The sequence below is a fragment of the Solanum dulcamara genome, chromosome 4 (genome assembly GCF_947179165.1).
Source record: "Solanum dulcamara chromosome 4, daSolDulc1.2, whole genome shotgun sequence".
In the NCBI taxonomy this organism is placed as follows: Eukaryota; Viridiplantae; Streptophyta; class Magnoliopsida; order Solanales; family Solanaceae; genus Solanum; species Solanum dulcamara.
This window is the reverse complement of record NC_077240.1, coordinates 1,579,713-1,596,136: the sequence shown is the minus strand read 5'-3', so window position 1 is coordinate 1,596,136 and position 16,424 is coordinate 1,579,713. Positions and strand designations below refer to the sequence as shown.

Sequence of the window (16,424 nt, the reverse complement as noted above, 5' to 3'; positions counted from 1 at the left end):
TGGGTTTTTCCTGATAAGGTTTTTAATGAGGTAGCAATCAAGACGTATTACCATATGTGTGCACTCTTTTTTCTTCATTAGGCTTTTTTTCACTGGGTTTATTCTAGTAAGGTTTTAACGAGGCACAACATCTATGGATGTTTAGGATAACTATGTATATTTGTTCTTTCACTAGATTTTTTTTTACACGTGGACATCCAAGGAGGAGTGTTATGAAAAGTAGTAGTGGATGTCCATGTTATGGACCCACTTTAGGTGAAAATTTGCACACTCTCCCTTATTCCTTAATAATTTAGGCTATAAATAGTCTTACGCGCAGAAGAAAAAATATACGGAATACTCTCAGTTCTCTTATTCTCTTACTAGCTTTTTTTCTTATTAATTTGCTAAATTAATTTATTTTATAACATAATAGTACTACTCTACCTATATATGAACTACCCTCGCCAACCATGATTAACATTTATGGAATACCCAAAAATCTTTTGAGATGAAAATGACTGCTCAATTATATATGGAACAACAATATTGGTCCCAATTCTTGATTCTTTGTGTTGGGTAGGACTATCCCCCTTGTACTGTGTTACTGAATTGTGTTACATTGATTTCAAAATTATGCGTTTTAATTCTAATCTTTTTAATTTACGTTAATGGGCTCTAAATTACTCCGATATGTACATATTATTAGAGGAATTTTCGCATATAGCAACTCAAAAATATGTTAATCATGCTTCGTAGCTATAGTTTGCTAATTACAATTTGTAGCTATAGTTATAGCAGCGTTTGTATAGTTCGCGCATCATTTGTATACGTTTGTATAATTCGCTATACAATTCACAATTTTTATACAACGTTTTTATATTTCACTATACAATTCATGCTCAGCGTTTTTATAATTCGCTATACAATTTATAGTGTTTGTATATTTCGCTATACAATTCGATTCACGCACAATATTTGTATAATTGTGCGATTTGAGCATCTCATATATATTCAATTAATTAATTTAAGAGATAAATACATTCTTTGAACAATGCTATTGAGCTCTAAATTACTCCCATATGTTATTCTAATGTTTTATTTTGCACATTGAAGATATAATTAAATAAACTTAAAAAATCTTTAAAATATTAATATATTTTAAAATGAGATAGGTCACAAAAATTCAATAAGTAAACATCACTAAAATTGTTTCTTTATTACTCTTTTTCTATCTCACCTACATTGAATGACCTATATAAAAGTAGCACCTACATTTTTCTTTCCTTTTTTATCCAATGAGAAGCCACTTTTATCTCACTTTATAATTTATATAGGCTCGAATGTTTTATCGTTCTTAACATTTTGTTTATTGAGAGATAAGGACCTTTTATCTGCCAGCTGAAGTACGTACTACAAATTCAAAAATATTACTAGCAATAATTAGCCTTAACTATTTGGACCCAAACAATAAATCAAGTACGGTAAGTTAGGGAGAAAAGGAAATAGAATAAATGAATGATGAAGAAGAAAGAGGGACATGCATGCATTGATCGATCAGAGGCATATTTAAGATTTAGATCGACTTTAACATTAATCTCATTGTGCTTTTTAGATATATATGAGTTCCGATTTAAATATTCGTTGAAATTTCATGAGTATTCACATATATGTCAATGTATAAAAATATTGAGTTCAGTTGAATCCACCAGTTCCGTTTGCCTATGTCATTGATGATGTTAGGGAAGATATTTTTAAGAGGAAGATGGGTAGTTTGTGATGAAGATGAGAAGCAACATAAAATTAAAACTGGTCAGTAGAAATAAATAGTTGTTGAAGCTCAAAAGAGGATATAATTCATTCCCACACATATATTTAATTTTTGTGGGCACAACATGAAGGCAAAATAATTAATTTGCAGTTGTATTTATGCTGTGAAAAAGGAGTTGACACTGTCAGAAAGCTTTTGTGGCTGAAACAAAAAGAGGTAATGACCCAAAAAGAGGTTAGGACCAACTAGCTAGCTATTATTGTGCTGGTCCTCAAGGGTCATGAATAAGCTATATATTAGCTAGCTCATATTTTATATGGGGTTTAATTTATTATATTCTTCAAGAATTCACATATATTATTCAATTCATGCATGCCGTGATAGACGTTACGTGCTTGCATGATTGCTTGCTATGTGATTTGCAAGTTCAATTTGTGTGATTTTACTATCGTTTGTTGTTAGTCTTCTGTCCCAATTTGTGTCGACTGGTGTTTGACTGGCACAATATTTAAGAAAGATTTTTTAAAATAATTCGAAACTTGCGATTTAAAATTAGTCATATATATTTGTATGATGATAAATTATCTTATTAAAGATAATATGAAAAATTAAAGTGAAATTATTTTTAAATAAGAGAATATGAAATTCTTTTGATATGATAGACTAAAAAGAGAAATAAATAACGTAAATTGAGACAGAGAAAGTAATTAGTCAATTTTTTAGTGATTTATCCAATCCATCCAAGTTTAATGAGTTGGGTAGTGACCCATCAAATTATTGAGTTAAGTTAAAATGTGGCAAATAGTGTGATCTCCAGTTCATTCACAACGGAAAAACTTCCGATTAATTACTTAATTTGAGCAAAGAGATGACACTTAATAAATAACAATAATAGCATAATCTGATCTAAGAGGTTATATATTGAAAGTCGTAATGACAACTGTTGAAGTTGTTGAAAATATCGATCTAATCCGTTGTTGGTGTAATTTTGTCCCTACATAAAAGCTATATTAATTAATTTGAATATTGTGAACTGTTAGATTCTTGACGAAAATTTTGAAATAAAGTATTTAGAATTTATTAAATTTTATTTTGAGAAAATATTCTCAAATCCAAAAGATAAAATGTACTACTATAATATGCGAAGAGTTTACGTTTTATGAATTATGTCCGATGATATAAAAAGTAATATTTACGTAATCAGGTCACACATGAAATAATTACATGTAAATTTCTATGATAAGCATTAATTTACATCAGAAGTTATTAATGATTGGAAAACGACTTCTTCGCAAGGAATGGTGATGCCCATATTGTGATCAAATCCAAAATTCTTCCTCGGCACGTTGGAGAAGACATTAAAAATGGGATGAGTTAGAATAGAAATAGGTACGATGTATCGGGTTAGATGTTTGCCCACGTAAATCGCAAAATGTCCTTTTGGTTCATCAATTGAAACTCCAGCTCGAACATCTTTTAAGAATTTGCTTCAAAATTGCAGCTTGTGGTAGTTTGTTTGATTTTCTATTAATGGTCATTTTTGTATAAGAAATTTAAAGAGAGTTAAGAGTTTTAATTTTTGCTTTGAGAGAAAAAGAAAAGATGATGTAGTGTTTGGGAGAAAGAATTACAAAATTAATTAATTAATTAATTAAATCACTTAATTTTGGTGATGTATATAATTCTAGTGTTTTTTGTTTTATCAAACAAGTTGAAATAGTACAGTTAGGTATTTTTGGTCAAGACTCGAGGAGTCGCTTGGTACACAGATAAAGACTAAATAAGGTGAATATTGTATGATTAAATTTGAGATAAAATTTATATTATTTTATTTAATTGATGGTATAATTTATCCTGAAATATTTTATTTTATCCCACGTACTTAAGGACCCTTAAAGAATACTGGTCCTAGTCAAGCTTTGGGGAGTGGAGTAATTTCCAGGTGAAGTAGTTGAAAGTTAGAGCAAATTCATTAGGTCGTATTTCTCGATGTTGACCTAATTGTGCGACTACAACTAAAGATGAACATTAATTAAATTCTGAAAAAAAAACCAACGGTATATGTAAAAAGAAATAAACAAGATTATGTATGGAGAAGATTCTAAACATCACTTTCAAATGAATTTTTAGCGCGATTCAAATTTAGTCGAAATTAAAATATAAATTTTAGACATCGAACAAAAAATATAAATTATAGGTGGTGTTAACTACTAATATTTTAATTAATCGATGTGTTATTCTTGCAGAACAGGAAGTGCAGAGGAAATTAGATGTTTAAGAAGCGACAAAAAAGGCATTTAACTTTTTTCGGTAAATAAATTCGAACGCACTTGGAATATAATATGATTCCATGTATAATAATATTTGTTTCTCTTTCACCAAAGTACCAACTTGTTTACACTTGGAATATTAAGGGGAGTTCACTGTACGGAATCATTATTAGTAATTAGTAATCATAGTATATACGATAAAATCGATGACTAAGAAGTATTTGTCCTTATTTTGATTAGTATTTTTTTTTCTAAAAAAATGTTAGTGTGATAGCCAAAGATCTGTATATTAAAGAATTTATTTTTGAATATTTTAATAACCGCTCGCCGCTCCCAACATTTTTAAAATCATAATCAGACCGATAACTAAATTATTTTAGACCTAATCAAAGTCCCTAATAATTTACTTAAGACTCAACAGATCTTTTTGCCCCATATTCACATACACCGGCGAAATCAGATTTTTACTAGGGTTTCAAAATTTAAAAAATTAAATGTACGAAGAAGTTAAATACATAAATAAATTTAATTATATATATAAATAATAAATAATGTAATTGTCTATCATAGAAAGTTTGGATGAACACTCTCGATCCTATCTAGCTCTGGTAATATTCCTATGACCAATAATGTGGGAACTAGGTTGGTTTTAAACAAATAAACAATGCAGGAACTAGAATAGTATGTATTACTCCCTTTGTTTTTTTTTAATTGTCAAATTTTAATTTTGACACACTTATTAAAAAAATAATGATTTTTATATTGAGTTTACCATTTTACCCCTATTAATTGATAGAGTTTTAAACACATTTACTCACTATATTTTTCAAAGACATTAATAGCCTATTTGGATGGATTTATTTTAAGTAATTTATAAATTAAAAAAAATAAGCAGGTACAAAATGACTTTAAGTTGGTCAGCTAAACACTCAAAATGCTGAAAACAGCTTATAAGTCAATTTCAACGGGCTCTAATTCAACGTTAATAAATTGAGGATATAATAGAAAGAAAAAAAATTATCCTTTCCTGATTTGTGAAAATTGACAAGAAAAAAAATTAAATTAAAAAATATTTAACAAGTAAATAAGAACAGAGGGAGTACGTACTCTTTCTTTCCTCACTTTTATTGTACAAATATTTTAAAAATATATTTTAGCTTTTACTTGTCACTTATATAACATATTACGAATTTATTTTTTCTATTTTGCGTTCAATATTAATTACTTATTTTTCAAATTATTTGACGATATATTTATGCAAAACTTCTACCCGAGCACATGCAATGAAACCGTAGACAGTCAAGTAAAATTCAATTCACGAAATGATTTGACCTACGTGGTGCCACGTGACAGCGAGTTTAATATATCACATATTATGAGAGTGGTATTATGCGTTTAGGTGTGTAATAATTTCACGTTTAGATAATTTGAAATGTGTAATAAATCGCCATGATAGTTTAAGTGTGTAACTGTCTTTTCGATACAACTTCAATAAGAAAATTTATAATTTTTCCGTAAAGAAATGGTAAATGCACTATTCTATATGGCACCTACTTAAATAACTATTGTAATTCGTTCACCCTACATTGATATTTCCGTCAATTATTTTATTCCCCCAGTTCTATTTTTATTAGATTAAAACCATTGAATTCAATGAGTCCAATTTGAATTTTTCAAAACAAAATGAAGATGAAAAATATAATGAGAGGCATTTGTATGGAAAATGGCAAAGTAATTAGATTGAGAGACATTCAATTAACTGCTCTCACAGGGTGCTAAAAAACACCACTGCAAGGAAAATTTTCCAAGATTTGTTTACAAATCTGATTCTGACCCATAAAAACCACTACTAATAATATCTTGTAGTTCTTAGGTCAGGGTTAGTGGAAAATTACAAAAAAAAAAAAAAAATAGAGTGAAAAATTTAATGGATGTTAAAAAAAAAAAAAGAGAAGCAAAAAACATCAAATTGCTTCATCTTGAGCTAGCCCATCTTTCACTCCACACCTACTATTCACCTTTTTAATTTCTTTTACCAGACCTCGGCGTACGAGAATTTAATGTATTCTATTATTTTGTTTTACCGGAGCATTGAAGTTAGTGACTGAAAAACAACTTCTTCGCATGGAATTGTAATTCCCATATCATGATCGAAGCCAAATTCTTCTTCTGCTTGTCGAAGGAGGCATTGAAACTCGGGATGAGTCAAAAAAGAAATAGGTACAATGTATCGAGTACGATTTTCTCCAACGTAAACTGCAAAATGACCTTTGGGCACGTCAATTGGAAGGTGGTCTTCGTCGTTATAGCTGTTTTTCTTACCCAAACTCGAACACCTTTTTAGAATTTGCTTCAAGATTGCTGCTTGTGGCATCTTGTTTGATTTTCTAATAGCCATACTTAATTATTTTCTTGAAAAAATTTAAATTAAAGAAAGTTGAGAGCTTTTGGTAGAAGAAGGATGTGGTGTTTGGAATAGAAGAATGTGAATCTATTTATGGAGAAAAGACCATAATCTTTTTAAAAAAATTAATTTTTTTTCTTTTGGTGGGGTGAGTGGGGTAAGGGGTAAAAGTGGTGTGGGGTGTGAAGGGGCAAAGGACAGAACACGGGTGTTTTGGGGCAAGTGAATAAGAGGAGTTGTGGACAAAGTGGGGGCCAAAGCCCATTGGGTTTTAGGATTCTATGTTGGTTCTCATTATGGCAATGAGGACCCTTCTCATTAATTAACCAAATTCAACCCAAAAAAAAAAAGATTGTGACGAAGTGGCAAGTATTTCTTCATTCTTAATTAGAGGTTTTGTGTTTGAGTCTCCTTAGGTACAGAATCGCCTCTGTTAGAAAGCATTTTACCTCTCAATATGAGATTTTTTGCTGCAAATTTAAATTTAATCGGACTCCATTGTGGGTAACCGAACACCAGATAGGAAACCAAATTTTTTTTTATAACCAAATTGATATTTGAAAAAAAAGAGTAAAAGAATTGATTTTTTTTTCCAAACATGGCTTTCACTGATCTAGGAAGGTTACAAGTTTCAACAACAAAAGTATTAATGATACTTGTTTCTATTTCCAACATTCTGTCTCAACACTTCTGCTCATTTTCTTTTTCAAAAGAATACACCTTCAGTCTGTTTATATATGGGTATATTTTATTTATGATTGAGATTCCAATTAATTTGAATTGAGGTGTTCTATCAATCTTACTATTGGTATTAGCTATTTTCAAGAATTGTAGATAATATTTAGATATTTATGAATAAATTATTTTCTACACTTCCCGCTTAGAAGGGTTTTTTATTTTCTAATGATAAAGATATACATTAAGATTAGTTACTCGATCCTAAAAATTACTCCACTTATTGTATACCCACCTACCGATGTGGTACTACTAATTACATTTGAAGTACTTTTAGTGTCTCTATACACGAAAACTCAAAAATTATGTAATTCATATAATTTTTAATACACTAAATTGAATAAAAAATAATTTTAATATAATTAATATTAATATTATTAATATATCATACCAACACTATTCTTATACACGTTATTAAACGAAGTCCGCAAGATAGAGTAAGGAAATCACGGAGGAGCAATAAAGTTGTACACTGAGCAGTAGGAAAAAAGAACCTTACTTTTTTCGAATAGTGTTTGTTTTGTGGTTTTCTTTGATTCTCTTATTTGAGATAAAAAGAAATGTATAAAGTTGATGAGAAAGGCATGTGCACTAGTCTCGTAAAGTACAAATAAAAGATTATTTTGCAGGTTTGACCAATATGTTACATTAGCCGTTACTTACATCGTTATTGACAGTTTCACAGTATCCTAGAGATTTCTTTTGATTTTTCCCCTCCTATATTCTTTTCTTTTTTTTTAATTTCTCAAGAATCTTTCAGACCTTAGTTAGCCAAGATTTTCCGTGTAAGTGTGTAAATTTTTAACCAATTCCAACTACCAAGGTAACTGATTCTTTTGAATTGGTCCATAAAAAACAATTTCCTTTCTCATGACATGTTCTTGAGGCTTCGGCTAACGGTCTTTGTTACTATATTTGTTATTGATGTTCATGTGAAATGGCATTAGGTTATGGAGAAGTACAACATATTCAAATTTTATACGATGTCATATTACTATGATAAAACGGTGATATTTTGAGTCTTTGACCATTGATTGATCTCTATTTTTACTCTTTTGATGCATCTTTTTAGGTTTTCCACAGTAAATTACGAATTCTTTATTAAATCAATTACTCTTTTTGTAGCTACATATATTGTTTATTTATTTAGAAGAAATGTCGAGCAAAAATACTAAAAAAATTTAATAGAGAATTATAAGTGAGGAATCGAACCTAATCAATAAAGTTAAGAAAAATTGTAGCCAATCAACTATGCTATTAATTAAGATTCTCCTTATATTGGGGTTATTTGTTTTCTTCTTGGGGTTAAATTATCCCGTATATAGAACCTATTAATCCAAATAATTTAGTTCTCACAGTTTAAAACGCTACCTGCTAGAAGTTTTTCCTTTCATCATAGGAATTAGTTAACCTCATCAAATCTTTAATAAAGAATAGATCATATATTCTATTCATCTTGTCACATTCCTTGGTATATATATATATATATATATATATTGAGATTGGGATTTCCTTCTTCAAAGTGGTCCAAGACAGACAAGTTTGAGCCCCATATATATCCAAAGTCCAATTTGATCACCACAGAACTAATTAAAATTCCCAAACAAAGCCTTTGGCTCTATTATGAAAAAAGAAGAGGGTAGTTAGAGACACTAGCAATTGTTTGCATGTTCTAAGGCTGAGAAATAGATCCACATACATACCTATCAATCTCCTTATTGACGTGTTCCTTTCTTACATAAGTACAACACAATCAAGAATAAATAAGGATAGTTTATTCAAGATTTTAATTAGATGGCTATATTGTATTTAATAAATATGGACAAATTTAAAATTTTAAATTTAGAAATTTCTACGACCATCTTAAGGTAATATACAATAATAATTGGAATAATGGAGTTCCAAACTAAATTAAATACACATTTACTCATTTTTAAAAACAAAAATACATGGTCTAGGCAAAAATACATGGACTTGGCAATCCTTCAATTTATTTTGGGTTGAATAAGACTCAAGATTCATTTTCGTACATGATATCAAGTAAGGTCCATTTCCGCTTGGAGTCTCGATCAACGTTCCAATTAGGTCTCGGCACAAAGAAGGTTGAATTAAAATCAAATGTCATATCTTAACAAATAACAACCATTTACCAAATCTGCCCTGATAAATACATGCTTATTTTTTTATTTTTCGATCTAGGAGACAAGAAAATCTTATTATTTCTTCAACATTTTATGATCTACAATGAACCTCTCAGTGGAATATATATATATATATATATACATGCTCAGATGAAGTTCTGACTATCTATTAATTATGAAAAAAGAAAAAAAAACGAACAGATCTTGCAGGATTTTACATGAATCTAATGTATATAATCTAACTATGCACTAAATAAGTAGGAATATCCTCTAATATTAGAATCCTTATAATTGGGAATAGCAATTGAGTAATCTTCACTAATTAACATGAGCAATTTTTCAACCGAAAAAAAAAACAGAGCAATTTTATTGTCAAAGTAGAAAAAGCAGTTGAAGGAAGGCGTTTCCTGTTTTCTATTTTGCTTTCTTCTTCTTGGAATATATGACATAGTTCCAATATCGAGAGTTAAACTTCTTTAATTTGATTGTGCATTTGGATATATATTAATCTTTAAGAGTTTTGAAATATAATTTACATATTTATAAATGGCATAAAAAATACTAAAAATCAGATGAATCAATAATTTATAAATTTAAAATACATATAAATAAATTCAAATTATATCATATAAAATGGGACAGAGAAAATATTAAATTATACGTGATTTTTTCACCGATGAAAAGAGTGAAATACTCATGCAAGAAAGAGAGTAGTAGGTGCATGAAGTAAGAAAAATATGAGTGTGAATTAGTGAAGAAAACTAAAGATGATGAGGGAAAAAATACTCTGCAGCTCATTTTATTGTATGAACATCTATAACTATTTGAGTAGTTAAACATGAATCCCTTAATTCTATATAGTTAGTTAACTACACCACAAGAGGCAGGTGACAGTGTTCGTGGTGGTACTTTAGGATTTCAATATAATCACATTGAGCTTGTCATTAAATGATAAGTGTAATCCCGTGCTTTGAACTTATGAATCACAACTAAATAAGAAATGCGAATATTTCATATGTTGAATGAGGGGAACTTCCGATCGATTGCTTTTAATTTGTTTGTTTAAATATGTGTGTGTATATTTTCAAAACCTTAAGAAATTGATGTTTACATTCACACCCAATCCTGTAGTAATATATATATATATATATATATTTTGGGGAAGAATAAGAAAAAGTAGGTGGTTCTTGTACTCATCAAAGCACGGAGAATGCCCCGTGGTATGAATTTTATATTAAATAAATAAATAACATAAACCTGTGTCATATTAGGATCATCCGTAAATGATATAACGGAAAAAATACACTAAATCTATATTAGTTACATTCTAAAATATGATTTATTTATGTCAATTTCATCTCTTTATTACTCAAATAGACTGTGGCTCCAAATATCATCTATGGGTTGTATGATGGTGACCCATAACACATGGAGGCCATGTTACTCTTCAAGATCAAATATGTTTTTGTAGGCGTTTGACAGTATAATTTAGAGCTTAAATATAAAGTTTGGATTTGAAATCAATGTTTATTTATGATATTTAGAAAAAAATTAATTTTGAATATCAAATTCTAAAAAAAAGAAGAAAAAAAAGAGTGATTAATTTCAAACCAATTTGATTTCATGTCAGAACGGGCCTACTAAAATATACGAATAGTTGTAGTAAAGACAATACGGTGGCCCTGTGTGATATCAACATCAAGACTCAAGAGCTTACTTGAAAGTTGATGAAACTGCCATCTTTACTTCACTCTGTCATTCATATGCTCTAATTTTTAGCCTCAAATTTTAGATGGTCCTATAATTAAATGAAAATAAATAAATAAATACACTACCCCACTTCCAGGACCATGCTTCCTGATATTTTGATCTTAATATAGTTTCTAAAAATGATAAAAGTTGAGGTCAAGGATTTGAGGGGAGTTAAAATCAAAAGCTCAAAATGGGTCTAATTTGATATCCAAATGGACCATTCTTTTATACTAAATTTCAAAAATCCAAGAATTACTTCTAATGCAGTAGCCAGAAAGAAAAGAAGGCTCCTCGATCGTCAGTCCAAAATCCATAAACTTTAAATTTTGTTAAGATCTCTAATATATCGTTTATGATACATGTTTCCGAGACTGAATAATTTTGGACAAATCCCTTTAACTTCAATGGATTAGAATTCAGAATTCATAAATTTTAAATTCAAAAAATCAATCGCTACATTCGAGTTTTATGATAAACGATCCAACATGAAGATGCCATATTAGTTGGTCGGTTTATAATATATGTAGTGTACCACATTAGACATCATAGATAAGAAATATGAGAGCTTAAGAGAATAGAGGCCCCACAAACACGAATCTGATAAAATAGGAAGTTTCCGGGAAATATACTCATGGTGTATTGAACTTCACCACTTCAAATTTGTTCGAATTTAAGGATAAGGATATCATGTGTAATAGTAATATTATTGAAAGTTTTAACTTTGTTCATTTTATGATCTCAATCAAATATACTATAGGGAATGAATTTTCTATCGATTGATTTGTCATAATGACTGAATGAACAATTTGATTTGAAGACTAAAGTTAATTTAATCAATAAATATATTTAGCACTTAATAACTTTAAATTCTAAATTGCATGTAATCAGCAACAGAGGTGTACAAGCTATAAATAGGAACTGTTTTATAGACCCCAGACAGCGCATGCATATTCATACAAATTTAGCTGACTAATTATTAATGCTAAATTAAATTAGGTTAATTTAATACTTGTTAAAATTCTCCTACATAAAAGAGAGCTAGAAAGGATACAACTTATTAAAGTAACCATAGTTAAATCAAAGGGATAATCAAACCGTCCCTAATTACATATCCGGTTCATTAATTATTAAGAGCTGGTCCTAAGCCATAGGCGGATTGATGATTTGATTTGAAGCTTATCGCTTAGAGGCTTACTATATAGATCTCAAGTTAGTACTATAATTATAATTAGGTTCAGAGTAAAATATTTATTAGATTTTCTGATAAACTCTAGGTAAAAGCTACTCATATTAAGTTTATCTGAAATCATAGTTGGTCCTCTAGATCCGGATCAGTTCATAACACTAGTCCAAAAACATTAATTTTCAACATCAAGTGTTGTGATTTGTTGGTAATACCATTTTATTCTTAATTAAAGGTCTCAAATTTAAATTCAAATTAGAAATAGAGTCACCTTTAGTAAAGACCCCCAAACTAAAACGTTTTTGGGCCGAATACAAATTAGTCGGATACCAAACACACAAATAGAAAATACTTAACATTATGTCTTTCATAATTTCATATCATTGCTTTTACTCAATATTACCAATTTCAATTATGCTCAATTGGATTTAAAAAATTCATAATGATGCAGTAAAAATACAGAGAGATTTGTATACAAAATGGCAAATTAAATTGATTGTGAAACATTCAGTTCACTTCTCTCACAGTCACAGGGTGCTCAAGAACTCCACTGCAAGGAAAAAGATTCCAACTAACCCATAAAAATTTTTTACTAATATCCATGTGATTCCTAGGTCAGGGTTAGAAGAAACTCACAATTTTTTAAAAAAAAAGTGAAGAAAGATGTTATAAAAAAAGATTAAATTGCTTCATCTTGAACACATCCTTCTTCACTTAAATCAAAATTAACTATCTCAGCATGGAAGTTAGTGATTGAAAAATGAATTCTTCACAAGGAATTGTGAGGCCCATGTCATGATCGAACCCAAATTCTTCCTCGGAGCAACGAAGGAGGCATTGAAACCCGGGATGAGTCAAGCAAGAAATAGGTACGATGTATCGAGTACGATTCTCTCCCACGTAAACTGGAAAATGACCTTTGGGCACGTCAAATGGAAGTTGGTGTTCGTGCTTCTTAACCAAACTCGAACACTTTTTCAAAATTTGCTTCAAAAGTACAACTTGTGGAAGCTTGTTTGATTTTCTGATGCCCATAATTTTGGTATGGTATTTTATGGAAGAAATTAAATATGAAGAAAGACTAATGTATTGTGATTTGCTTTGAGGGAGGTGGTGTATCGAATAGAGGAATATGAAGCTACTATTTATGAAGGAAGACCCCAATTATTTTTTTTCCTATTAGGGTGAGGTGTGGGGTATGTTGAGAGTTGTGGATTAGAGGAAATAGGACAACATGGGGCCTATTGCCCATAGGATTTTACAACTCTATGTTGGTTCTAATAATGGCAAACTCCCTTTAGAATATTTGATTAACCATGAAATTTAAAAATAAAAAATATATATTTTAAAATAAATTATAAATATTTGTATGATTATAAATTATTTTATTTTATTAATATTAAAATAAAATTTTTAAAATTAAATTATTATTAAATATAAAAAAATGTGTAATTTCTTTTTGGAATGATTTAAAAAATGAAGAAAAATGATGACATATAAATTGAAACGGAGGATTTAATGATCAAATTATAAATTAAATTGAGATTGCTCATGTATTTATTGGGTTAGGCTGCGTCCATTTCTACTAATTTTATCAAGGCTTTCAAAAAATTTATTTATTTTTTCTTTCTATGTTTTAGTTTCTTTGGATTAACAATTTATAAAGGCAAAATAATATTATTTGTTCCACCATAATATATAATTTGATATAAACAATTGGCAACAAATATACGGTAAAATAATTGAATTATACCTAATTTAGCTCGAAAAAAAAAGAGTGAGATTTGAACATGACGAAATGGCAGAGCAGAGAAATCACGGAGGAGCAATAATGTGGTACTGACAAGTACGAAATACGAAACCTTACTTTAGCGAATAGCAGTGTTTGGTTTTTTATGAATGTTTGGTTTCTGGTTTTCTTTGATTCTCTTATTTGAGATAGAAATATAAAGAAAAGCTTATTCCCTAGAGATACCTTTTGATTTTTGATTTTTTCCGCCGCATAATATTCCAAGTTTGAATTATATTAGAAATTTTCACTAGTTGTGCCGTTCAGAATTTCGAACATTCCACGGACATTTTAGATCAATATTAAAAATTTTATTAGAAAAATTTATATATCCTAATCTAGGATTTTGTAAGTTATTACAAATATCAAATGATAGTCTAAATACTTTATTTGTTCATAACTTCCTGGAAGCTAAATCGGCGGAATTATATTGCGTTGTAATTATTGTGATTTGTCCAACTCAATTAGCTAGTCTTTCCATGTATGGTCTCTTAATTAGGGGAAATATGTTGACAACACATGATGTTCTTTGTTCCAACTTCCAATAGACAGTTCGGTGATTAATATGTTTCAATTCGAGTTGTTAAATCACAAGTTTAAATCCAGCCTGGGATTGTTGATGATTTTTAAAAAGGAAAGCATTTTTGTGATGCAATTGTTGATGAAAATGACATAGTTAGTAGGGATGGCAGTGGGGCGGAGAGGGTTTAGAGTTAGGCGGGGTGGGGCGAGTTTAGAGCTAGGCGGGGCGGGTTGAAGTAATTATTATCATAATTAATGCGGGTTGGATTGCGGGTTTATGAGGGTTTAAGATATCAAATAGGAATTCGAAGAAAGTTAAATCTTTGTAATTAGTAAAAATCAAATATATAAACTTTGATTTTAATTTTAACTTCTTCTTTTTTTAAAAAAAAATTTATACAAGACAAATGTTAATTAGAGTTAATTAGCGATTAAGAAATAATTGTTAAAATGTTAACTAAAAAAAATTAATTAGTTGTTGAGATGTTAATTAGCGAAAAATGAAAAAAAAAGTTATGAATTTTATTTTTCATATTAAAATCAATTAAAAAGAAAAAAACATTAAAACTTATGTGGGCGGATCTATATGGGGTGGGGCAGATTGAAAATGGAAAAAATTATTATATGGGACGGGGCGGAGCAGTTTAAAAATTTTGCGGGTTGAGCTCAACCCGCCCCGCCCCGCCCCGCCCCGCACCCTTCCCGCCCCGCCCCATTGCCATCCCTAAGAGTTACTAGAACTAGAATGAGATTTGGGTATATAATTTTCTTTTTCGTAGTGGTCCTTTATTTGCAGTAAAGTTGTTATAAAATAATATAAGAGCGAGTGCACTAAGCTGCTGCTATATTCAGGGATTCAAAGAAAGATTAAACCACAAGAGTCTATTATACCTGACCAGTCTTTTCGCAAAAAATTAAAGAGGCGTTGGCTCCATTATGAGAGGAGAAAAAACAAAGGCAAGTTAGAGACACTAGTATCTGTTAGCATGTTTAAAGGCTCAGAAAGTGATTCATATATCTATCAACCCTTTATTGATGTGTTACGTACTCTTATGTTTGTCCAACATTTACGTCTTCTTTTGCTTTACTCAGATACCCCTTTATGAGTTCCTTTCCATACACAAGTTATACAACAGAGTCCTAAGATGATCAGTTGCAAGGGTGAAAATAGAAAAATACTCCAGCCCCGGCCTTTTCTATCTTGACATGAAATCTTAGTAATTTAGTTGGTTGATTATTTGATTTTTCACTTAATTTTTTTATCAGACCGATTTGATTCCGCACCCTATAATCCCCTCCTCCATTTCCTATTCCCCTACCTCCGATGCTTTTTTTTCAAAAAACTTGACTCATGTGTAACTATTTGAAAATTAAAGTCAATTAATTTCTTCTTTAATACAATAATTAGTTTTAACACACGTTAATTACATTATATATAGTTAGTTGCTTGGCATTCATGTTACGGTAGTGCTTGAGAATTTCAATATACTGCATTCTAGATCAGAATGAGCTTCCTATAACAATGTATGATGGTGACCAAGGTCTCCACTAGCACATGGAGGCCATGTTACCTTTGCAGTTATAGATAGATATATTACACTCACAATAAGTGGTTTACTAGTAAAGACAATACTGTAAGGCCCGGCCTGTGAGATCATTTTGTGACTCGAATTCACAACTTTATAATCGGAAATGGAATATACTTACCATCTGAGCAACCTTTTTCATCTTTCTTTCGTCAAAAATCATTACCTGAGATTTTTTTAATATAAAAAATACATAACTATTAACGCATGTTATATTTTCGCTATGCAAGCAACAACAAAACACGTAGCTAAGTATGATATTGTCAATTCCATGTATAATAGATAAGCTGGC

At 29.9% G+C, this 16,424-nt stretch overlaps 2 protein-coding genes and 1 pseudogene across 2 annotated transcripts; all 3 read right to left on the bottom strand.

The window, feature by feature from the left end:
- Positions 1–2,996: 2,996 nt before the first annotated feature.
- Positions 2,997–3,288, bottom strand: LOC129887439 (auxin-responsive protein SAUR50-like; annotated as a pseudogene).
- Positions 3,289–5,755: 2,467 nt separating this feature from the next.
- On the bottom strand, positions 5,756–6,482 carry LOC129884462 (auxin-responsive protein SAUR50-like). Its single transcript, XM_055958759.1, has one exon. It carries the CDS (start codon positions 6,416–6,418, stop codon positions 6,101–6,103), a length of 318 nt encoding a protein of 105 aa, XP_055814734.1. The 5' UTR covers positions 6,419–6,482; the 3' UTR covers positions 5,756–6,100.
- Positions 6,483–12,610: 6,128 nt separating this feature from the next.
- LOC129884461 (auxin-responsive protein SAUR50-like) lies at positions 12,611–13,435 on the bottom strand. The gene has a single exon (XM_055958757.1). The coding sequence runs from the start codon at positions 13,268–13,270 to the stop codon at positions 12,965–12,967; it is 306 nt and encodes a 101-aa protein (XP_055814732.1). The 5' UTR covers positions 13,271–13,435; the 3' UTR covers positions 12,611–12,964.
- Positions 13,436–16,424: the final 2,989 nt, after the last annotated feature.